Source organism: Chiloscyllium plagiosum, unplaced genomic scaffold (assembly GCF_037043375.1).
Source record: "Chiloscyllium plagiosum isolate Xiang-an unplaced genomic scaffold, Cpla_swu_hap1 HiC_scaffold_19, whole genome shotgun sequence".
NCBI lineage: Eukaryota > Metazoa > Chordata > Chondrichthyes > Orectolobiformes > Hemiscylliidae > Chiloscyllium > Chiloscyllium plagiosum.
This window is the reverse complement of record NW_028270157.1, coordinates 17189115-17214579: the sequence shown is the minus strand read 5'-3', so window position 1 is coordinate 17214579 and position 25465 is coordinate 17189115. Positions and strand designations below refer to the sequence as shown.

At 43.1% G+C, this 25465-nt stretch overlaps 1 protein-coding gene across 2 annotated transcripts in view; it reads right to left on the bottom strand.

Moving 5' to 3' along the window:
• LOC122559814 (kit ligand) overlaps nucleotides 1-25465 on the bottom strand; it is a 164758-nt gene that overhangs the window by 72928 nt on the left and 66365 nt on the right. For both annotated transcript variants that reach the window (XM_043709896.2, XM_087997053.1), the window contains exons 3-5: nucleotides 13877-13939; nucleotides 1861-2019; nucleotides 1389-1551 (exon numbers count right to left, since the gene is read on the bottom strand). In XM_043709896.2, coding sequence (XP_043565831.2) covers nucleotides 1389-1551; nucleotides 1861-2019; nucleotides 13877-13939 — 385 coding nt within the window. The remainder of the gene's footprint in view (nucleotides 1-1388; nucleotides 1552-1860; nucleotides 2020-13876; nucleotides 13940-25465) is intronic.

Below are 25465 nucleotides of genomic sequence, written 5' to 3'. Positions count from 1 at the left end.
TATGTAGTATTCTTGGCACTGTAGGCAAGTATTAATTCAAATCTTCTTTCAGAGACACAACATCCAGTCTGACGCTGGCGAATTGCTCTAAAAGTGCTGTCATTTGAGTAATACATACATAGAACAGTACAGCACAGAAACAAGCCCTTCAACCCACCATGTCTGTGCCGGCTATGATACAATTCTAAGATAGTCCCACCAACTTGCACTGTCTTCCTCTACAGCCTGCCTATCCATGCATTGTCTAAACGCCTCTTACATTTTGCTAATGTTTCTGCTTCTTTCAGCTCCTTTGGCAGCACATTCCTCTCATCCTCTGTGTAAAACACTTGCCTCATACATCTTTAATTTTTTTCCTCTCACTTTAAACTTTTGCCCTCTTGTATTTGATATTTCCACCCTGAGAAAAACACTGATTATTGACTCTATCTATACCTGTTATAATTTTGTACAAATTGAGAGTGTGGTGCTGGAAAAGCACAACAGGTCAGGCAGCATCCGAGGAGCAGGAGAATCGATGAGCCTCATTCCTGATGAAGGGCTTATGCCTGAAACGTTGATTCGCCTGATCCTCAGATGCTGCCTGACCGGCTGTGCTTTTCCACCACCACACTCTCGACTCTGATCTTGAGCATTTGTAGTCCACACTTGCTCCTCGTTGATTATAATCGTACTGCGAAGCCTCTTCCAAGGATGCCTACCTTCTCCTCCTCTCTCTACAAGGATCTTAGTGACTCCCTCTCTCACTGCACACCACAGGTCATCTCCTCTGTCCTGAAGCTTTTCAGATACGGGCCTCATTCCTGATGAAAGGCTTATGCCCGAAACGTCGATTCTCCTGCACCTTGGATACGGCCTGACCTGCTGCGCCTTTCCATCAGATCCCGACTCTGATCTCCAGCATCTACAGTCCTCACTTTCACATCATTTTATATACGTCTATCAGGTCACCCTCAACCTCTGACACGTGGCAAAAACAATCCAAGTTGGCCCAGAATCACTTTATAGCCAATACACTCCGAAGCTTAATACAAAGTACTTATGAGTTGCAAAGTACATTGGGACATTATGAGAATGTGAATGGTGTGAAGTAAATGCAAATTTATTCAGCTAAACACCATGATAACATCACCAATACTCAAGGAAACACAACTCCAGTCTATACAAGCTAACAAGCAACAGTCTGACCAATCTGCACCCCTCTAAAGCCATGATATCCTTCTTGAGGCACAGCATATACAAGCCTTACTGGAAGGAAGAATGAAATGTAACTCTTAAGTGAAAAATTCAATCATTGTTGAGGTTTTCTTGCATCAGCATCTTGCATTAAATCTCACATGTATGCTTAAAGAAAGTCAGCAATATTTATGGAGCATCAAAAATTCTACCTGCGTCTGGTGGCTCTATCGGCCTGCAGATTGCCTCTGCATCACATGGATTGGTATCCTCTGCTAATTGGAAGGCAGTAATGATTTCATTGAAGTAACTGAAGTATTGCTTAGGCTCCAGATTGGACTTTTCACAACTGAACTCAGATTCTTCGTGATAGTCCTGAATAGAAATGTGAAATAAAGTTAAACACCGAATCCAGCTTTTTGAAGTCTGCTTTTAGTGAATGGAACATTAACTAGAAGACCTGTACTGAACCACTTTTCCCTTTTACTCAACTCTGCCATTCAACAACATCAGAGTCAACTCCACTATCCCCAAATATATGCAAAATAATTTAGAAGTTCTGAAAGGAACTTCATGAAGCAGAAACTGAAGCCTGTAGCAATTGCCGCCATGCACTATGACTGCTCAATTGCAGACAGACAGTGGAAGACATTGTCAGATTAAACATGCAAATAAAGACTGTACCTTCCTGTCGTCGGATAGGCAGTTGTGGATACCATCCAGAATCCGGTGCAGATTTTCGATAATTAAATAATTTGACGAATTCTTGGCAAACTTTTCGAGAAGTACATCCAAGCTGAATGACATTTCAGGCACTGTTAAATGCAGCCAACATGTATCAGTCTGCACAGTGAGAGAGAATTCAGAAATTACTCAATGTTCAGAATGATGAATCCAAATGTATTGGTGTTAGGGGGACAGCTATCAGATTACACTGGATTTCAGGGTTTAATGAATGGGACATGTTTTTCATCCAAAACGGAACGTTGAGAAAATCAAAACGTCGAACAAGCTAACATCCAAGCTCAGTGAGTAATAGAGCAAGCAAAAGAATGTTGGCCTTTGTTTCAAAGGGAATGGAGTATAAAAATAGGAAAATCTTGCTAATAATATACAAAGCACAGAACAAACATAGCTACAATGCTGTAAATAATTCTGATTTGGAGATGCCGGTGTTGGACTGGGGTGTACAAAGTTAAAAGTCACACAACACCAAGTTATGGTCCAACAGGTTTAATTGGAAGCACACTAGCTTTCGGAGCGACGCTCCTTCATCAGGTGATAGTGGAGGGCTCAATCCTAACACAGAATTTAGAGCAACAATTTACAGTGTGATGTAACTGAAATTATACATTGAAAAATTGATTGTCTGTTAAGCCTTTCATCTGTTAGAATACAGTGATAGTTTCACTTCTTTCATGTGTAAATCACAAAACCTTTCTTTTTAGAAAGTTGCATTCTCGGCTTAGCTGTTAACCCCTTACCAATATTAATTGAGACCATATCAGCATTTCTGATATCTCAGCACTTCCTCACCAGTACACTGGGAGTGCAAAGTCTTGATTCAGACTCAAATATCTAAATTGGGCCGGAATCCACCAACTTCAGAACTCAGTCTATTGTCTGCAGAGCCACAGAGTCATTGAATATTGAGCCTGTATTCTGAGAGTGTTGATAACAACAAGCAGTTCGTGGACTAAGCTCTGTTGTATTGTTATTCATCAGTGACGTGCAAAACAAAGGCCCCCCATCCAAACTTAATTAGTTTGCTCAAAGGTGAGATCATCTGGGGATTTTATAATGCTGAAGCAAACATAAATAAACTGACTACTTTGATGGCTCTTTAAAAATTCGTTTTGCTTGGAAGGTTTTGATAAAGTGTACTGTGAATGGTTTGTGTATTTTTGAAAGACACAGCAAGCTGTGATGTCAAACCTTTCTGTCAGGCTGCACGATATAATGAGTCACGTAGACATTATGAGTCATGCAGCTGGAACATGTCATGCTCCAAGGTTGAACCATAGCATAAGGGAATTGTCACCTTCTTGGCATCATTGTCAGCTGTGGCATGGGACTCTGTGGTCTCCTTTAGGCCTGGGATATCTGCATTTAACTAATTCTGGAGTCCTCAGTATTCCCAATTGTTCCACCATTGATGGCTGTGCCTTTCGGCTCTCTGGGTCCTTGGCTCTAGAATTCCTTTCCTAAGATCATCTACCTCTCCTTCCTCTTTTAAGATGCTCGTTAAAACTTGGAGAGGTGGTGGTGTCAATGATAATGTAATCCAGTATCTCAGTTTAAATTGTGAGGGTGTGGGTTCACAATCGCATTTAAGACAGATGGTGAAATTCAATAAATATCTGGAATTATGATGACTGCCAAACAATCATCTATTTGGCTCCATGTTTTACACAGCGGCGAGGAGAGAGAAACGAGGGCTGCCAGGAAGGGTGAGTTTTCCCACTTAAAATGGACCTTACATCAGGAGTCAGCCTCCATTTTTAACAGAGTGGTGAGGAGAGAGAGTGGAGAGAAACCAGGGCTGACAGGAAGGCCTGGCACTGTGGCTCAGAAGGGAAGTGGAGGGTGGGGAGCGGGTGGCGGAGAATAGAAAAGTGCTAGATGTAGGGGTCTCAATTGGGGATTGACAGGAGGTTTTGTGGGCAGGAATGGGAAGGTATGTTGCCTCCCCGGTGCCAGGGTCTGGGATGTCACCGATCGGGTTTACGAGATTCTGAAGGGGGAGGGTAAGCAGCCAGAAATCGTGGCACATATTGGCACCAATGACATAGCCAGGAAAGGGATTGAGGATCTGAAAAGTGACTACAGAGAGCTAGGATAGAAGTTGAACAGCAGGATGACTAGAGTAGTGTTCTCAAGTTTGCTACCGGTGCCATGAGATAATGAGGTGAGGAACAGATAGTAAGTGCAGCTTAACACGTGACTGCGAGGCTGGTGGAGGAGGGAGGGCTTCAGATACTTAGACCATTGGGGTGTCTTCTGGGGAAGGTGGGACTTGTACATGAAGGATGGGTTGCACCTGAACTGGAGGGGCACAAATATCCTGGGTAGGAGATTTGCTCGTGTGGTTCAGGAGGATTTAAACTTGTTTGGCTGGGGGGACCAGAGCTACATATCTGAGAGGAGGGTAGTCTAATGAGTCAGTATGGGTGGAAATTAGGAACAGCAAGAGAGCAGCCACCTCATTGGGGGTTTTCTATAGACCCTTAATAGCAGTAGGGAGATTGAAGAACTCACAGGTTGGCAGATTTTGGAAAAATGCAGATGTACCAGGGTTGTTGTTATGGGTTACTTCAAACATTGACTTCCAATACTGACTGGAAAATTCTTAGTGCAGATGACTTGGGTGGAGCCGTTTTTGTCAGATGTGTTCAGGAGGGTTTCCTTACTCAGTATGTAGACAGACCGACGAGGGGAGAGGCCAATTTGGATTTGGTGCTCTGTAATGAGCCAGGACAGATGTCAGATCTCGCGGTGGGAGAACACTTGGTGACAGTGACCATAATTGCCTCACATTTACCATAGCCTTGGAGAGGGAAAGGAGCAGTTACCATGTGAAAATACTTTATTAAGGAAAAGGAAATTATGACGCTATCAGACAGGAGTTGGGAAGTACAGATTGGGAGCAATTGTTCCATAGAAAGGGCATAGCAGACATGTGGAGACTGTTCAAGGAGCAGTTGTTGCGAGTGATGCATAAATTTGTTCCTCTGAGACAGATAAGAAGGGGTAAGATTAAGGAGCCTTGGATGACAAGAATAGAGGAGCTTCTCGTCAAAAGGAAGTTAAAAATCACTCCACACCAGGTTATAGTCCAACGGGTTTAATTGGAAGCACTAGCTTTCGGAACACCGATCCCTCATCAGGTGGAAGTGGCGCTCCGAAAGCTAGTGCTTCCAAATAAACCTGTTGGACTATAACCTGGTGTGGAGTGATTTTTAACTTTGTGCACCCTAGTCCAACACTGGCATTTCCAAATCGTCAAAAGGAAGGTAGCTTATGTAAGGTGGAGGAAGCAAGGATCTAGCACAGTTTTAGAGAATTACAGGCTTACTAGAAAGGAGCTCAGAAATGGACTGAGGAGAGCCAGGAGGGGGCACAGAAAAGGCTTGGCAGGAGAAAGTTGGGCCAGTCAGGGATAGCGTCGGGAACATGTGCGTGGAGTCTGGGCAGGTAGGTGAAGCCCTAAATGAGTGTATTGCTTCAGTTTTCACTGAGGAAAGGGACCTTTGTGAATGAGAACTTTGAGGAGCCAGGGAACAGCTTGAACAGATCGAGATTTGGGAAGTTGATGCGCTGAAGGTTTGGCAAACATTAAGATTGATAAATCCCCAGGGGCCAGACCAGATTTATCCCAGGTTGCTCCAGGAGAAAAGAGGTTGCTAAGCCACTGGCGAAGATCTTTGCTTCCTCACACTCCATGGGAGTCATACTGGAGGACTGGAGGGAGACAAATGTTGTTACTCTTTTCAAGAAGGGTAATAGGTAAATCACTGGCAATTACAAACCAGTCAGTCTTACGGTTGTGGTCAGCAAGGTTTTGGGAAAGAATTCTGAGAGATAGGATTTATGACTATTTGGAAAAGCATGGCATGATTAAAAACAGTCAACATGGTTTTGTGAGGGACAGGTCATGCCTCACAAATCTTATTGAGATCTTTGAGGAGATGACGAGACAGGTTGACGAAAGATAGGCAGTGGATGTGGTGCATATGGTCTTCAGCAAGGCATTTGATAAGGTTCCCCATGGTAGGCTCATTCATAAAGTCAAGAGGTATGGGATACAGGGAGATTTGGCTGTCTGGATTCAGAATTGGCTGGCTGACAGAAGGCAGAGAGTGATTGTTATGGAAGTTAGATGGAAGTTATTCTGCCTGGAGGTCAGTGGTGAGTGGTTTCCTGCAAAGCTCTGTTCTTAGGCTTCTACTCTTTGTAGTCTTTATAAATCACTTGGATGAGGAGGTTGAGGGGTGGGTTAGTAAATTTGCCGATGACACAAAGGTTTGAGGTGCCATTGATAGTATCAAGGGCTGTTGCAGGTTGCAGTGCGACTGTGCCAGGATGCAGAGCTGGGCTGAGAAATGGCAGATGGAGTTCAACCTGGATAAATGCTAAGCAATGCATTTTGAAGGTCAAAATTGAATGCTGAATATAAGATTAAAGACAGGATTCTTGGCAGTGTGGAAGAACAGCTGGATCTTGGTGTTCAAGTGCATAGATCCCTCAAAGTTGCCACCCAAGTGGATAGAGTTGTTAAGAAAGCTTTCATTAACAGAAGGATTGAGCTTAAGAGCTGCGAGGTTTTGCTGCAGTTCTACAAAATGCTGGTGAGATCACACGTGGAATATTGTGTCCAGTTCTGGTAGATAGCCAGAGAATTTTCCCCAGGGCATGTTTGACTGCCACGAGGGATCATAGTTTTAAGGTGATAGGAGGAAGATATAGAGGAGACATCAGAGGTAGGTTCTTTACACAAAGAGTTGTGAATGCATGGAATGCGTTGCCAGTGGTGGTAGTGGAAGCAGAGTCATTAGGGACATTTAAGTGACTGCTGGACATGCACATGGACAGCAGTGAATTGAGGGGTGCATAGGTTAGGTTATTTTATTTTAGATTAGGATTAATCCTTGGTACGAGATCATGGGCGAAGGGCCTATTCTGTGCTGTACGTTTCTATTCTATTGTTGGTCATTGTAAATAACTGCCTGGTTCACCAATGGTCTTTAAGGAAGGAAATCTATTGGCTTACATCTAACTTCAGATCAACAGCAATAAGGTGCCTCCAAACTGCCCAGCAGCCACTCAGTTCAAGGGCAGTTACTGACATGGGTATAAATGTTGGCCTAGTCACTGTCACCAACATCCCAAGAATGAATTTAAAAATTATCACTTTGTTTGCCTGCCCTTATGTGATTCACTTAATTTTTGGTTAATAAAGCTCCTCTGAAGAAACGTGGAACATTTTATTACATGAAAAGCGTGAGACAAAGGCCTCACTATCGTGCTGAATGCAATATAACGTGAGTCTAAGGCCACAAGATAGTAAAGACATTATTTAGCACATTCTCAAAATATGCAACCTCAGCAATTTTGGTATTCGATATAATTTGTTGATGAATTTATATCAAAAAGTCTAGATTATGAAAACTGGACTTCAAACAGGAAGAAAATTCAAGTATTCCAAGATCCCCTGCGAGTCAATAAGTAACTCAAGTATTTGGGGATTGAACTTTACCTATCTTTTATCACACTCCTATTTCACTGCCTGCATTCAAGGTGAGATCAACTTGCCATGTTCTAATCCTCAAAGATTAAAGCTACTGACATTGACAAAGAAGATGGAGAGCTAATTGTCTGTTCACAAACACACGGAAGAATAGAAAAATTTGTGAAATGTCAGTGCAGGAGAAATGCAAGTTTCACTGTGCAACTGGTAATAGCAAATCAACAAGAATGACTGCTAGGTGTCCTCCTGGATGGGATTAAACAAAATCAAATCTACAAACACAAATCTACAGCTGGTGCTGGTTTTCAGGTAATTAGGATATTCAAAGGAATTCACTTTTGAAAGGTTTTTGTTTAGTGGTTCCATGCCTACAGAAAGGAAAGAAAGTTGAGTAACAGAAGGCAACAGAAGTCTTCAGGCTTGAGTTACAACATTGTCAATTACATACTAAGATGAATACTACAATGCATAATATTCAGGAACATACCAGACTCTAATCTCATATTACATTACAGAACGATCATTCCATGAGCTCTATCGCCTGATAGTAGTCAGTTCACTCTCCACGTTTCTCTGCCCATGTTTCTATCATTCACATGGCTAGACTTCAGGGTTCCATCCAGCTCTCCATGTGTTTCTCTCTTCTTTTAGCTCCGCCCACACTGTGCTATTTTTGCCCATTATGAGCAATTCTGTGAAATCATCAAAAGGTTGCGCCTGAGTCCTAAAGCCCTTACACAACAGAAAGGACCACCTAATAAAGGTGTGCAGGTCAGGTGAATTGGCCACGCTAAATTGCCCATATAGTGTTAGGTGCATTAGTCAGAGGGAAAATGGGTCTGGGTGGGTTACTCTTCAGAGGGTCGGTGTGGACTGGTTGGGCCGAAGGGCCTGTTTCCACACTGTAGGGAATCTAATCTAATCTAATCTGGCTCTTGAGTACTGGTCCACTAGGAATATATTAATTAGGAGCCAAGTACATAATTACAAGTTGTTCTTGCTGTATCACAGATTGTAGGTTCAAAGCACACTCCAAACTGTTGAATATGAAACATTTAGTACAGAGGGAGTGTTGTATTGTCATTTGGTTACTATCACATTGAGGTCTTGGTTCATTACAGGACTGTAAAACATCACATGACACCAGTTTTAATGAACAGCAGTGTGGTTGTCCTTGATCTTCTGGCCAGTATTTACCTGTCAACCAAGAAATGATTAAGAAGTCATTTGTTATGCTGCTGTTTGTAGGTGCTTGTTGTGTCCATTGACTGCTGTAGTTTCTACAGTAGAATAATGATGATTGCATTTCAAACATACATCATTGCTTGTAAGGTTCTCAAAGACATAAATGAGATATGGATACCCTGTCAAAAATATATAAGAGCTGAATATGGCATTCAAAATGCCCTGTTCATATTGCTCTCAAACCCAGTTCACAACACATTCTTGTGGCATTATCTACACCAACCATAACTTCCGACCAAATGACTAAACCTTTGGGGACACAACACAGTGAACAAGATAACTGGAGCCACTACTTCAGTAGACATTGTAGAATCATGATGGTACAGCACTAAGGAGGCTATTTGGCCTGTTGAAGCTACGCTAGCACTCTCCATCAGCAACTCAACTAGTCCTATTCCCACATCATTCCACCTTATGCCAGTGATCATTTCCTCCTCAGGTTCCTATTCAATTCCCATTTGAAAATCATAAAATGAACCTACTCACAAACAGCACATTCCAGATCCTAAACACTTGCTGTGTGAAAGGGATTTTCCTCATATCACGACATTGACAATCAAATTAAATTAGAGTCCTCTGTTAAAAATCACACAACACCAGGTTATAGTCCAACAGGTTTAATTGGAAGCACTAGCTTTCAGAGCGCCACTCCTTCATCAGGTGATTATGGAGGACACAATTGTAAGACACAGAATTTATAGCAAAAGTTTACAGTGTGATGTAACTGAAATTATACATTGAAAAATACCTTGATTGTTTGTGGAGTTTCTTATCTGTTCGAATACCATGATAGTTTAATTTCTTTCATGTGTAAATCACAAAACTTTTTTTAAAATGTTACATTCTCAGGTTAACTGTAACAATTGGTGTTAGCCAGACAACGTTGAAGGTGTTAGTCCCCTGTGCTCCCTGTCTGTGCTATAATGTTTAGACTGTTAACTCACTTTTTAGATTAGAATCAAAGTCTTACATGAATTCATGCAGTTTTTGAGCAAAATACAATATAACTCTGCAAGTACAAATTCACCCCACAAACATATATGCATATGTGTGCATGTGGGTGTGGTGGGGGGTTGTGAGTGAGACAGAGTGTATATGTGCGTGAATGTGAGTGTAGAGTGCCTAAATCTGCGAGGGGGTGCATGTGAGTGTGGGAGTGTGTGCGTCTGTAGGAGTGTGTGCGTGGGGTGGGAGGTTGTGAGTATGTGTGTGTGGGAGTGTAGAGTGGTTGAAGTCTGTGAGAAGATGCATGTGAGTGTGGGAGTGTGTGTGTCTGTAGGAGTGTGGGAGTGTCTGTGTATACGTGTGTCCGGTGTGTCCGTGTGTGTCCCCGTGTCTGTGTGTGTCCCCGTGTCTCCGTGTGTCCCCGTGTCTCCGTGTGTGTGTCCGTGTCTCCGTGTGTGTATAGGAGTGCCTGTGTGTGTGTGTGTGTGTATAGCAATGGATGAATGGGCACTGCACAACAATCAACAGACAGGAGTGTTTCCTCCCAGTTGGGGAGCACTTCAGTGGTCCAGGATATTCAACCTCGGACCTTCAGGTGACCGTCCTCCGAGGAGGACTTCAGGATAGGCAGCAGCAAACAGTGGCCGAGCAGAGGCTGATAGCTAAGTTCCGTACCCATAGGGAGGGCTTCAACCGGGACCTTGGGTTCATGTCACACTATAGGTGACTACTATTACACCACACACACACGACATTGTTAACTTACATTTTAGATTAGAATCAGTCTAAACATTATAGCACAGACAGGGAACACAGGGGGCTAACACCTTCAACGTTGTCTGGCTAACACCAATTGTTACAGTTAACCTGAGAATGTAACATTTAAAAAAAAATTGTGATTTACACGTGAAAGAAGTGAGACTATCATGGTATTCGAACAGATGAAAGACTCAACAAACAATCAAGGTATTTTTCAATGTATCATTTCAGTTACATCACACTGTAAACTTTTGCTATAAATTCGGTGTCTTACAATTGTGTCCTCCACAACCACCTGATGAAGGAGCAGCGCTCCGAAAGCTAGTGCTTCCAATTCAACCTGTTGGACTATAACCTGGTGTTGTGTGATTTTTAACTTTGTACACCCCAGTCCAACACCGGCATCTCCAAATAGTGGCCTCTGGTTCTTGATATTTCTGCCAATGGGAATAATTTCCCTTTATTTATTCTGTCTAAATCCATAATAGTTTCATCAAATCTCCATTTAATCTTCACTTCTCTAAGGAGAACTAACACAGCTTCTCAAATCTATTCCCTGTAACTCATTTCCATATCCCTGCTGCCATTCTCATAAATCATCCTGGAATGAATGGATTGTGTTATGAGGAAAGGCTGGACAGGTTGTGCTGAAATCCACTGAAAGTTAGAGGAATGGCAGGTGACCTTATTGAAACTTGTCAGGTTCTGAAAGGTCTCGACAGGGTAGATATTGAAAGGATGTTACCCCTTGTTGGAAAGCTTAAAAACATGATGGAGATGAGCATAAATGGTTTCTCTCAGAGGCTTCTTGGAAAATGTGATCCTCTTCCTGAAGAGTAATAGGGGCAGGGTCACTGAATATTTTCAAGGCTGAGTTAAGTGGATTCCTAATTGACAAGGCAGTCAAAGCATCTAGAGACGAAAGTGGAGTTGAGGCCAAAATCAGATGACCTTATTGAATGGTGGATGGGGTTAAAGGCTGAATCAACGAGGTAAAAACAATGACTGCAGATGCTGGAAACCAGAAATGCCCGAAATGCTTTTGCCCGAAATGTCGATTTCGCTGCTCCTTGGATGCTGCCTGAACTGCTGCGCTCTTCCAGCACCACTAATCCAGAATTAAGGGCTGAATGGCCCACTCCTTCTCATTGTACTTGTGTCTAAAGCTCATGATCCAAAATGGCTTAGAACTTCTATGTAGAACAATACAGCACAGAACAGACTCTTCGGTCCTCAATGTTGCGCTGACCTGTGAAAACAATCTGAAGCCCATCTAACCTACACTATTTCAGCTCGCCCCCCTACACTATCCCATCATCGTCCATGTGCCTATCCAAGGATTGTTTAAATCTCCCTAATGTGGTTGAGTTAACTACATTGGTAGGTAGGGCATTCCATACCCCTATCACTCTCTGAGTAAAGAACCTGCCTCTGACATCTGTCTTAAGTCTATCACCTCTCAACTTGTAGTTATGCCTCTTTGTACAAGCTGACGCCATCATCCTAGGAAAAAGACTTTCACTGTCTACCCTATCTAATCCTCTGATCATCTTGTATGTCTCTATCAAATCCCTTCTTAGCCTTCTTCTTTCCAATGAGAACAGACACAAGTCCCTCAGCCTTTCCTCTAAGACCTTCCCTCCAGACCAGGCAACATCCTGATAAATCTCCTCTTCACTTTTTCCAATACTTCCACATCCTTCCCGAAATATGGCGACCAGAACTGTACACAATATTCCAAGTGCAGCAGCACTAACATTTTGTATAGTTGCAGCATGACATTACAGCTCCGGAACTCAATCCCTCTACCAATGAAACCTAACACACCATATGCCTTCTGAACAGCACTATCAACCTGGGTGGCAACTTTCAGGGATCTATGTATATGGACTCCAAGAACCCTCTGCACATCCACACTACCAAGAATCTTTCCATTGACCCAGTACTCTGCCTTCCTATTATTCTTCCCAAAGTGAATCACCTCACATTTAGCTGCATTGAACTGCTTTGTAACCTACCCTGACATCTTCAAATGATCTATGCAAGGTTCCTCTGTTCATGCACTGACTTTGGAATTGTATCTGTAATTTGATATTACTCCTCCTTGTCCTTTCTGCCAACACATACCATGCCAGACTTCTTTGCATTAATCATCTGCTACATGTCTGCATTCTCTTGAAATCTAGGTGAACATATAAATATACAAATTAGGAGTAGAAACAGAGCACTCAATCTCTTGAACATGCTCCTTTCCACATGAAGAGCTGGGTTGATCAGATTGTCAACTCACATTTGCATTCCCACCTACGAACCTTTCACTCCTTGCCAACAAGGAACTATCTACCTCTGTGTCGGAAATATTCAAGGATTCTGCGCTGCGAACACATTAATTCAGAGCAGGAGTACGCTGTTCAGCTCCCAAGTCTGACCTCACTTTTCACAACTTTGTGTTAGCTGCAAAGTTTGAAATCATTCCTTGCACATTTGAGATCAGTAATGCCCCTCAAGGTAAACAGTTGATACACCATGCGTCCTCATTCGAAAAGTCATCAGTTCACCGCTAATCTCTGCTGTCTGTCACTCAGCCAACTGAAATAGAAATGAGGTAGTTTGGAAACTGGTCAACAGATCTGATTGAGTCATGTTCCAAGCCAAATGAAATTGATTAATCCCATTACTTGAATTAATCAGGAAAGAGATGTTGATGACTCTACTACAAATGAATGACAAATTTCGATCTTTACTTTAACTGGACAGCAATGCATAAGAACATATAGAAATTGGGATTAATTTTGTCTTGTTCTTTCGGATCCTTAGTTCAAGGGTTCTTTTCCTATTCCCTTAGGTTGCATTGTGTCTGTCTGCAATTGCCTTGGGTGCCAGGACATGGGGGAAAATTGAAAAGCCACCAAATGTAATTTATAGGTTTTTTTTAAACAATTTATTTAAACACTTTAATTTATTAATTGTACAAATACTAGGGAAGGAGAAGAGGGCTTTTGACTCGATGGTGTAGGAGGTCATACGATGAAACGGCTTCCTATCACAGTTGCTACCCTACCCTGGGAACATGCATGTGTGTCAGCCATGTTGTAGAGTTGCAATTGTAAACATGGAGCTGCAGAGAGCTTGAGTTTTTAAAATTATTTATTGGTATTCAACATTGCTGGCAAGGCTAGCATTTGTTGCACACTCCCAAATGTCCTTGAGAAGACCATGTCGAATTGCCTTCTCAATTTTTGCAGTGCATGCAACCTGTGTAGGTAGATAGGGTGCCAGTGAAGCTGCATTGCCCTGAATGGTATCAAGCTTCTTGAGTGTTGATAGAGCTGCACTCATCTGGGCAATCGGGAAACATTCTATTAAGCTCCAGAAACATGCCTTGTAGATGGATTGGGAAGAAGGAGGCCAAACAGGGAGCATTATTTTTTACTGATGTTTGTGTCGACATGAGGTGATTCAAATGCACGTGCAACTTATTAAACTGAATCAAAATATACGTACCACATTAGGCACTTTAGAAATATACTTTATCTGGATTTTGTAATCATTTGGCAAGTTTCCAACCTAAACAAAACAAAAAAAGAACATTTTAAGAAGTATAAAATAATCTGACACTTTACAAATAGTGTATTTCCCCTTTAGTGAGCCAACTGTTTAAAATGTACACAGTTAATGTTGCCAGAGAGACAACTGCATTGAAAACAGACCAATAAAAAAAATAGCTGGAACTGCAACACATCAGTCAACAATTACATTCAAAAGCCATGATCATCATCACCAGCTCATGCTCTGCTTTGATATAACCTCGAAGTAACATTGTGGACATTACCTTTGGCCAGAAGCTGAAGTGAACCAGCTATATAAATACTGTGGCTACAAGGACAAACCACAGGCTGTGGATTCTGTGATGGCTAACGCAGCTCCTGTCTCCAATGCACGTCCATCATCTATGAGACACAAGGAAGGTGCATGATGGAAATCTCCCCACTTGCCTGGATGGGTGCTGTTTAAACAGCATTCAAGAAGCTTAACACCATCCAAGACAAAGCAGCTCACTGATTGGCACCACAACTACTGCATTCAACAGTCACTCACTTCACCAGTGATGCACAGCAGCAGCGGGGTGTACCATTTACAAAATGTAGTGAGTCAACTCACCGAGGTTCCTTCAACAGAACCTCTACCACCCAGAAGCACAAGGAAAGCAGATACATGGGAGACCACCAGCAGCAAATTCTCCTCCAAGCCACTAATCATCCTGACTCAGAAATATATCATTCCTTCAAAGTCACTGGGGCAAAGTCCTGGAATTCTCTCCTTAGTAGCACTGTGGTGTCTCTCCGCTTCAAGGATTGCTGTGATTCAAGAAAGGAACTCACCATCACCTTCTTTGGGGAAGTTAAAAATCACACAACACCAGGTTATAGTCCAACAGGTTTATTTGGAAGCACTAGCTTTCGGAGTGCTGCTCCTTCAACCATCTGATGAACCCAAGTCCAACACCAGCTCCTCCACATCTGGGGAAGCTAGCAATGGATTACAAATGCTGGCCCAATCAATGACATCCACAATTATGAACAAATAAAAACAAACGTTGGAATTTGCTCTTTCCACAAATTCTGACTCATCTGCTTTGCACTGATAATATTTTTCTATTTGTCGTTCTGGATTTCCTGAATTTTGTGGGAATTACTTACATTTTTCACCATTTCTGTCTTTCATTGATAGCCACGATGGTGGCAACAGCTTCTCGTGACTCAGTCCTTCAAAAATTGACCAGGCTAAGTATCTTATCTCTAGAAAGTGAATGGGGACCTAACAGAGATTTCTGAATTGTGAAAGCATTTGAAAGAGCAGCAGTGCATAACATGTTTTCAATTGTGGGGGAAAACCCTGATCTCTGGGCCATAAGAGCAGGATAGACACTAATAATCCAGTAATGAATTCAGGAAAAATAATGGGGTTAGAATGTAGAACTCACATGTGAAAAAGATTTTTCCGCTTTTGAGAGAATCAAGAACTAGGGATCACTGTTTGAAAATAAGGTGACACCCATTTAAGATCATTTTCTGTCACTGGATCATGAGTCTTTGGAACTCTTTTCCTCAAAAGACTGTTCTCGAATATTTTCAAAGCAGAGGTAGATGGATTCTTAAGAAGCTACTATGTAGAAGGCTATTAGGGAGTCAGGCAGGAGCATGGGTGGATCTAATTGAGGGGCCAAGTGGCCTCATTCTGTTCCTATTTTGTATGTTTCTGTCCTCACTACTCTAAGGAGCAATTGTGGTTAATACTATGGATGCTTTAAAGCTAGATAAACGCTTATGGGAAGAAAGAATTAGAAAGATCTGTGTTGGGTTTAGATGAAATGGAGGGGGTGGAGGTTTGAATGGAGCATAAGTTACAGAAAGTGCAGTTGGGCCGAATAGCCTGTATGAGTGAAAGATGAATGTATACTCTGCAGGATTTGGTAAGGCTGGGTCTCTTTGGCTTCCACATAAAACCGATAAGTTTTTTTTTGGACTGGAGATAGCTGTGTGACAACTTGACAACTTGACCATTAGCACAATCTAATTAACACTAATGACAACAAATTTGGTTAAAGATAGAATTGATTTTGGCCTCAAGAACATGTTCAATAATTCTGGTCTGCCTTTTAAGAGCGATTTACGGAGAACTGGTTTATTTTAAAGAATGTTTTGTATTGTGATCAGCAAATAGGCTTGATCCTTGCCTTTCAAAATCTCAAGACATTGTAAAATACTTTACGGACCCTGTTTTCATGTAGTGAATTTGTACATAGCAAGCTCCCACCAGCAGCAATGAGATGTTGACCAGGATGACTCTTCTGTTTTTGTCAAAATAGCTCCATGAGATCTTTTACTCTTATCTGAAAGGGCAGATCTAACCTTGGTTTTACAGCTGTAAGATAGCACTTTTGACAAAGCAGCACAACCTCAGTATTAGAATAGAATCCCTACAGTGTGGAAACAGGCCCTTCAGCCCAACCCAACCCTCTGAAGAGTAGCCCACCCAGAACCATTCCCTTACCCTACATTTACCCCTAACTAATGCACCTACCCTACAATCCCTAAACAATATAGGCAATTTAGCATAGCCAATTCACCTAACCTGCACATCTTTGGACTGCGGGAGGAAACCAGAGCACATGGAGGAAATACACATAGACACAGGAGAATGTGCAAACTCCACACAGACAGTTGTCTGAGGTTGGAGTTGAACCCGGGTCCCTGGCACTGTGAAGCAGCAATGCTAACCACTGAGCCACTGTGCAAGTGCCAGACTAGATTTTGTGCTCACGTCTTTGGGTTGAAACTTGTATGCAGAACCTTCTAATTCACTGCATGAAAATAGGATCAGAGCTGTGACACCTGTCTGTTAAAAATCTTGTTTTTTTTTCCATTCATTCACAGACTAGGCTGGCATTTATTGCCGAGAGGCAACCACACTGCTGTGAGACTGCAGTCACATGTAGGCCAGACATGAAGGCAATTTCCCTCCCTAAATGGCATTAGTCAACCAGATGGGGCTTTCCCCCAGCAATCAGTAATCATTAGACTCTTAGTTGGAAATTTCTACTGAATTCAAATTCTACCATGTGCCATGGCAGGAATTGAACCTTGGATTCAAGGACCTTACTTGGGTCTCTGAATTAATGGTTGAGTAATAATAATAGTCTAACTACATGGTTATATGCACGTTCTAGCTATAAATCCTTACATCCTGTTTTTTTTGTTAAGTGTCTGTCATATTGTTTCCCAATTATTAATCGCTATGACCACTTTTATAATGGAATCAGCCTCGGTGAACTTGATGTGCTGCAACTAAATCTTCTTGCCACAGGAGATGCTGTTTGTCACAGATTTGTGTTCCCTCATGTTCACCAATTTGATTTCTCTCAAGATGGAGACCTGCTGGGACCCTGTTCCAACCAATGCTACCTTGCTTGCTTCCCAACTTGTCTATTTGTGATTCTAGACCAATGTCAATGTGCTTGGCTCTTAATTGCCCTCTGAAGTGGCATAGCAAGCCACTCCATATCAAAACACCAGCAATTTGAGAAGACGTTCCACCAACACTTTCTCTGAGCATCTTAGTTTGGATAATAAATTCCTTCCTTGACAGGGAAATAACAGTACAACAATACTTGACTGCGGATGAATTCTGTTCAAACCAACAGTACCTGGCTTGCTCCCCAGCTGGCCTCATTTTTTTATTTAACAATAAATAATACAAAATCCAGTTAAACCATAAGAATAAATTCAGGATCTGACCCCTCATAAGTATTGATTGAATTAAGTGCAAATTAACCAACACCATGCAAAATGGGGCAAATTGGTCTTTGCTGTTTGTGGGATCCTGCTGTGTACAAACAGCTGTTATTCCAACCGTTTGACTTGGTTTCAAGGAAGTGCATTGTATGGGAAGCATTTTGGGACATTTCTGAGAGATTCCAGGATGTTGCCGAGCCTGGAAGGTTTAAATTATGAAGAAAGGCTGGTACTTTTTTCACTGGAGCATAGGAAGTTGAAGGGCGATCTATAGAAGTTTATAAAATAATGAGAGGTATAGATAGAGTTAATGGTAGTGGTCTTTTTCCAAGGATAGGGGATTTCAAGACTAGGGGGCACATTTTTGAGGTGAGAGGAGAGAGATTTAAAAAAGACATGAGAGGCAAATTGTTTACACACAGAGTGGTTCACATGTGGAATGAACTACCTGAGGATGTGGCGGATGTGGATACAATTACAATGTTTAAAAGACATTTGGATAGATACGTGCATAGGAAAAATTTGGAGGGATATGGGCCAGAAACAGGCAGGGGGGACCTGTTTAGTTTACCATTATGTTCGGCATGGATTGGTTGGACTGAAGGGTCTGTTTACGTGCTGCGTGACTCTATGACTCTATACCTGCTTGCTTCAGACATGCTCTTGTTTCTTCAAGTTGACTGTGTGGCTGGAGATAGAGGATGCCTTACAATATGGCTAAAAGTGAAGTTATATTTTTCGGTATGAAAAACAGAAAGGATGAGTATTATATAAAATGCTGATATATTGTCAAGTGTGGATGTACAAAGGGATCTGGGTGTCCTTGTATATCAGTCAATGTAAGTGACCAGGCCGATGCAGTAAGGCATTAGGAACAAGAATAGGCCATTCAGCCCCTCAAACCTATTTCCAACATTTAATAATGGCTGATTTGTGGTCTGTCTCTATTCACCTGATTGGTGCCATATCGGTTACTATCTTTGCTTAACAGAAGTATTTTAATTTCAGATTTGAAATTAACAACTAATCCTGCATCCATCGTTGTTTGTGGAATACAGTTCCAAACATCCAACATCCTTTGTGTGTAGAAGTGTTTCCAAATATCAGTTCTGAATGGTCTGCCCTCATTTTTAGACTATGTCCCTTAGTTTTATAACCCCCAGCCATTGGAGATAGTATCTTTTCCTGTTATTATCTTGATGACATCAATCAGATCACCATTTTACCTTCTACATTCGAGAGAAAATAGGCCTAATTTGTATAAACTCTCCCCATAACTTAACATCTGAAGTCCAGGTATCATTCTTATAATCCTAAATTGTACTCCCTCCAAGGCCAATATATCCTTCCTAAGGAATAGTGCCCAGATTAGCTCACAGTACTCCAGGATCTAATCACAGTTTTGTAGAGCTGCAGCATAGTACCTGCATCCTTATACTCCATTCCTCTAGATGGAAAGCTGGATATTTGGCCTTTGGTGCAAGATAAATTTGAGTTCAAAATAGGGATGTCTTACTGCTGTTATACAGGACTTCGAGATCACACCTGGAGTAGTGTGTGCAGTTTTGGTCTCTCAACTTCAGAAAGGATAGGCTTGCCATAGAGGTACTGCTGAAGAGATACACTAGGCAGATACTGGGGATGGCAAGACTGTTCTAGGAGGAGAGATTAGTTTGACTGGGCCTGTATTCTCTGGTGTTTTTGAAGGATGAGAGGGGATCTGATTGAAAATCCCAACAAGTCTGGACAGACTAGATGAGGATGAATGTTTTCTCCGACTGGGGAGACTAGGAGATACAATCTCAGGACACAGGGGTTGACCATTTAGGACTGAGATCAGGGAATATTTCTTTGCTCAAATCGTAGTAAATCTTTGGAACTTTCCACCACAGAAGACTGTGGAGGTCAAGTGATTGAATATATTCAACAAAGACATATGAATTTTTGGATTTCAAAGAGATATGTGGAAAAATTGGGAATATGGCATTGTGAGAAGAGAATCAGCATACTGCATGGTGGAGCAGGCTTGAAGGGTCAAATGGCCTAGTGCTGCTCCTCATCTCTAGGTTTATACATTTCTTTGATAAAAATTAAGTCATATTCGCAAGGTTTCAATCCGGGCTGCTTGTTTGGCAACTGACCACCACCTTCAACATCCACTCCCTATATCACCACAATAGCATTAGTTAATGCCATCAACAAAATACACTGTGCAACTCATTCAGGAACCTGAGACAGCACCTTTCAAAACCAAAACTTTGATCATCTGGAAAGACGGTAGACATATTAGAAAAATTGCACGCGCAAAATCCCCTCTAAATTATACACCATCCTGACTTGGAAAATATTCACCGTTCTTCACTGTCACTAGGACACAATCTTAGAATTCCCCTTCTAAAGCATTGTGGGCGCTCCTAGACCCAAAGGACTGCAGCGGTTCAAGAAAGCAGCTCACCACCACCTTCTCCAGGGCATCTGGGGGTTTGCAACACATGCTATCATAGAGTCATAGAGATGTACAGCATGGAAACAGACCCTTTGGTCCAACCCGTCCATGCCGACCAGATATCCCAACCCAATCGAGACACACATGCCAGCACCTGGCCCATATCCCTCCAAACCTTCCTATTCATATACCAATCCAGATGCCTCTTAAAATGTTGCAATTGTACCAGTCTCTACCACTTCCTCTGGTAGCTCATTCCAAACACATACCACCCTCTGTGTGAAAAAGTTGCCGCTTAGGTCTCTTTTATATCTTTTCTCTGTCACCCAAAACCTATGCCCTCTAGTTCTGGACTCCCCAACTCCAGGGAAAGACTTTGCCTATTTACCCTATCTATGCCCCTCATAATTTTGTAAACCTCTATAAGGTCACCCCTCAGCCTCCGACGTTCCCGGGAAAACAGCCCCAGCCTGTTCAGCCTCTCCCTGTAGCTCAAATCATCCAACCCTGGCAACATCCTTGTAAATCTCTTCTGAACCCTTTCAAGTTTCACAACATCTTTCCAATAGGAAGGAGACCAGAATTGCACGCACTATTCCAACAGTGGCCTAACCAATGTCCTGTACAGCTGCAACACGTGCTCCCAATTCCTGTGCTCAATACTCTGACCAATAAAAAGAAAGCATACCAAATGCCTTCTTCACTATCCTATCTACCTGCGACTCCACTTTCAAGGAGCTATGAACCTGCACTCCAAGGTCTCTTTGTTCAGCAACACTCCCTAGGACCTTACCATTAAGTGTATAAGTCCTGCTAAGATTTGCTTTCCCAAAATGCAGCACCTCGCATTTGTCGGAATTAAACTCCCCATCTGCCACTTCTCTGCTCATTGGCCCATCTGGTCCAGATCTTGTTGTAATCTGAGGTAACCCTCTTCGCTGTCCACTGCACCTCCAATTTTGGCGTCATCTGCAAACTTACTAACTATACCTCTTATGCTCGCATCTAAATCATTTATGTAAATGACAAAAAGTAAGAGGACCCAGCACTGATCCTTGTGGCACTCTCCTGGTCACAGGCCTCCAGTCTGAAAAACAACCCTCCTCCACCACCCTCTGTCTTCTACCTTTGAGCCAGTTCTATATCCAAATGGCTGGTTCTCCCTGTATTCCGTGAGATCTAACCTTGCTAATCAGTCTCCCATGGGGAACCTTGTCAAACATGTTACTGAGGAGAAAGTGAGGTCTGCAGATGCTGGAGATCAAAGTTGAAACTTTATTGCTGGAACAGCACAGGTCAGGCAGCATCCAGGAACAGGAGATTCGACGTTTCGGGCACAGGCCCTTCTTCAGGAATGAGCAGAGAGTGTTCAGCAGGAGAAGATAAAAGGTAGGGAGGAGGGACTTGGAGGAGGGGCGTTGGAAATGTGATAGGTGGAAAGAGGTCAAGGTGAGGGTGATAGGTCGGAGTAGGATGGAGGCGGAGAGGTCAAGAAGAAGACTGCAGGTCAGGAAGGCGGTGCCGGGCTGGAGGGATTCGGCTGAGACAAGGTGGGGGGAGGGGGGATGAAGAAACTGGTGAAGTCCAAGTTCATCCCCTGTGGTTGGAGGGTTCCCAGTCGGAAGATAAGACGCTCCTCCTCCGACCGTCACGTTGTTGTGGTTTGGCGGTGGATGAGTCCAATGACCTGCATATCCTCGGTGGAGTGGGAGGGGGAGTTGAAATGCTGTGCTACAGGGTGGTTGGGTTGGTTCGTCCGGGTGGCCCAGAGGTGCTCTCTGAATCGCTCCGCAAGTAGGCGGCCTGTCTCCCCAATATAGAGGAGGCCACACCGGCTGCAGCGGATGCAGTAGATGATGTGGGTGGAGGTGCAGGTGAATCTGTGGCGGATATGGAAGTTTCCTTTGGGGCCTTGGAGAGAAGTGAGGGGGGAGGTGTGGGCGCAAGTGTTGCACCTCCTGCGGTTGCAAGGGAAGGTGCCGGGAGTGGAGGTTGGGTCGGTGGGGGTTGTGGATCTGACAAGGGAGTCGCGGAGGGAGTGGTCTCTACGGAAAGCTGATAGGGGAGGGGAGGGAAATATATCCTTGGTGCTGGGGTCTGTTTGGAGGTGGCGGAAGTGACGGCGGATGATGCGCTGTACATGGAGATTGGTGGGGTGGTAGGTGAGGACCAGTGGGGTTCTGTCCTGGTGGCGGTTGGAGGGGCGGGGCTCAAGGGCGGAGGAGCGGGAAGTGGAGGAGATGGGGTGGAGGGCACCGTCGACCACGTCGGGGGGGAAATTGCGGTCCTTGAAGAAGGAGGCCATCTGTGTTGTACGTATTTTGAACTGGTCCTCCTGGTGTTACTGATGTCCATATAGATCACATCTACTGCTCTGCCCTCATCAATTCTCTTTGTTACTTCCTCAAAAGACTCAATCAAGTTTGTGAGACATGATTTCCCACGCACAAAGCCATATTGATTATCCCTAATCAGTCACTGCCTTTCCAAATACATGTACATCCTGTCCCTCAGGATTCCCTCCAACAACTTGCCCACCACTGAGGTCAGGCTCACTGGTCTATGGTTCCCTGGCTTGTCCTTACCACCCTTCTTAAACAGTGGCACCACGTTAGCCAACCTCCAGTCTTTTGGCACCTCATCTGTGACTATCGATGATACAAATATCTCAGCAAGAGGCCCAGCAATCACTTCTCTAGCTTCCCACAGAGTTCGAGAGTACACCTGATCAGGTCCTGGGGATTTATCCACCTTTACCCATTTCAAGACATCCAGCACTTCCTCCTCTGTAATTTGGACATTTTGCAAGATGTCACCATCTATTTCCCTACAGTCTATATCTTCCATATCCTTTTCCACAGTAAATACTGATGCAAAATACTTATTTAGTATCTCCCCCATTTTCTGCGGCTCCACACAAAGACCGCCTTGCTGATCTTTGAGGGGCCCTATTCTCTTCCTAGTTACCCTTTTGTCTTAATGTATTTGTAAAAACCCTTTGGATTCTCCTTAATTCTATTTGCCAAAGCTATCTCATGTCCGCTTTTTGCCCTCCTGATTTCCCTCTTAAGTATACTCCTACTTCCTTTACACTCTAAGGATTCACTTGATCTAGCCTGTCTATACCTTACATATGCTTCCTTCTTTTTCTTAACCAAACCCTCAATTTCTTTAGTCACCCAGCATTCCCTATACCTACCAGCCTTCCCTTGCAGCCTGACAGGAATATACTTTCTTTGGATTCTCGTTATCTCATTTCTGAAGGCTTCCCATTTTCCAGCAGAACCTTTACCTGCGGACATCTGCGCCCAATCAGCTTTTGAAAGTTGTCCAATACCATCAAAATTGGCCTTTCTCCAATTTAGAACTTCAACTTTTACATCTGGTCTATCCTTTTCCATCATTATTTTAAATCTATTAGAATTATGGTCGCTAGCCCCAAAGTGCTCCCCCACTGACACTTCAGTCACCTGCCCTGCCTTCATTCCCAAGAGTAGGTCAATATTTGCACCTTCTCTAGTAGGTACATCACATACTGAATCAGAAAATTGTCTTGTACACACTTAACAAATTCCTCTCCATCTAGACCCTTAACACTATGGCAATCCTAGTCCATGTTTGGAAAGTTAAAATCCCCTACCATAACCACTCTATTTTTATTACAGATAGCTGAGATCTCCTTCTAAGTTTGTTTCTTAATTTCCCTCTGACTATTGTGGGATCTATAATACAATCCCAATAAGGTGATCATCCCTTTCTTATTTCTCAGTTCCACCCAAATAACTTCCCTGGATGTATTTGTGGGAATATCCTCCCTCAGCACAGCTGTAGTGCTATCCCTTATCAAAAATGCCACTCCCCCTTCTCTCTTGCCTCCCTTTCTGTCCTTCCTGTAGCATTTGTATCCTGGAACATTAAGCTGCCAGTCCTGCCCATCCCTGAGCCATGTTTCTGTAATTGCTATGATATTCAAAGTTTGGGTGAAGATTTGTAGCTCGGGTGCTCATTGTTGTGGTTCTGTTCGCCGAGCTGGGAATTTGTGTTGCAGACGTTTCGTCCCCTGTCTGGGTGACATCCTCAGTGCTTGGGAGCCTCCTGTGAAGCGCTTCTGTGATCTTTCCTCCGGCATTTGTAGTAATTTGTATCTGCCGCTTCCGGTTGTCAGTTCCAGCTGTCCGTTGCAGTGGTCGGTATATTGGGTCAAGGTTGATGTGCTTGTTGATTGAATCTGTGGATGAGTGCTATGCCTCTAGGAATTCCCTGGCTGTTCTCTGTTGGGCTTGTCCTATAATAGTAGTGTTGTCCCAGTCGAACTCATATTGCTTGTCATCTGAGTGTATGGCTACTAAGGATAGCTGGTCGTGTCGTTTCGTGGCTAGTTGGTGTTCATGGATGCGGATCGTTCGCTGTTTTCCTGTTTGTCTTATATAGTGTTTTGTGCAGTCCTTGCATGGGATTTTGCACACTACATTGGTTTTGCTCATGCTGGGTATTGGGTCCTTTGTTCTGGTGAGTTGTTTTCTGAGAGTGGCTGTTGGTTTGTGTGCTGTTATGAGTCCTAGTGGTCGCAGTAATCTGACTGTCAGTTCGGAAATGCTCTTGATATTATGGTAGTGTGGCTAGTCCTTTGGGTTGCGGTTAGGACAAGCCAAACAGAGAACAGCCAAGGAATTCCTAGAGGCATGGCACTCATCCACAGATTCAATCAATAAGCACATCGACCTTGACCCAATATACCGACTACTGCAACAGACAGCTGGAACTGACAACCGGAAGCGGCAGATTCAAACCACTACAAATGCTGGAGGAAAGATCACAGAAGCACTTCACAGGAGGCTCCCAAGCACTGAGGATGTCACCTAGACAGGGGACAAAACGTCTGCAACACAAATTCCCAGTTCGGCGAACAGAACCACAACATTGCTATGATATCCCAGTCCCATGTTCCTAACCATGCCCCGAGTTCATCTACCCTCCCTGTTAGGCCCCTTGCATTTAAATAATTTATTAGTACTACCTTGTCCCTGTCTGCCCTGACTGTTTGACTTGCTTCTGTTTTCAACTGTACCAGTCTCAAATTGATCTCTTTCCTCACTGTCTCCCTTAGTCCCACTCCCCCACCTTACTAGTTTAAATCCTCCCGGCAGCTCTAGCAAATCCCCCTGCCAGTATATCAGTCCCCTTCCAATTTAGGTGCAATCCGTCTTTCTTATACAGGTCACTTCGACCCCAAAAGAGATTCCGATGATCCAAAAATGTGAATCCTTCTTCCATACACCAGCTCCTCAGCCATGCAATCATCTGCTCTGTCTTTTCTTGTGATGTCCATCTTCCACGATAAATATTAAATAA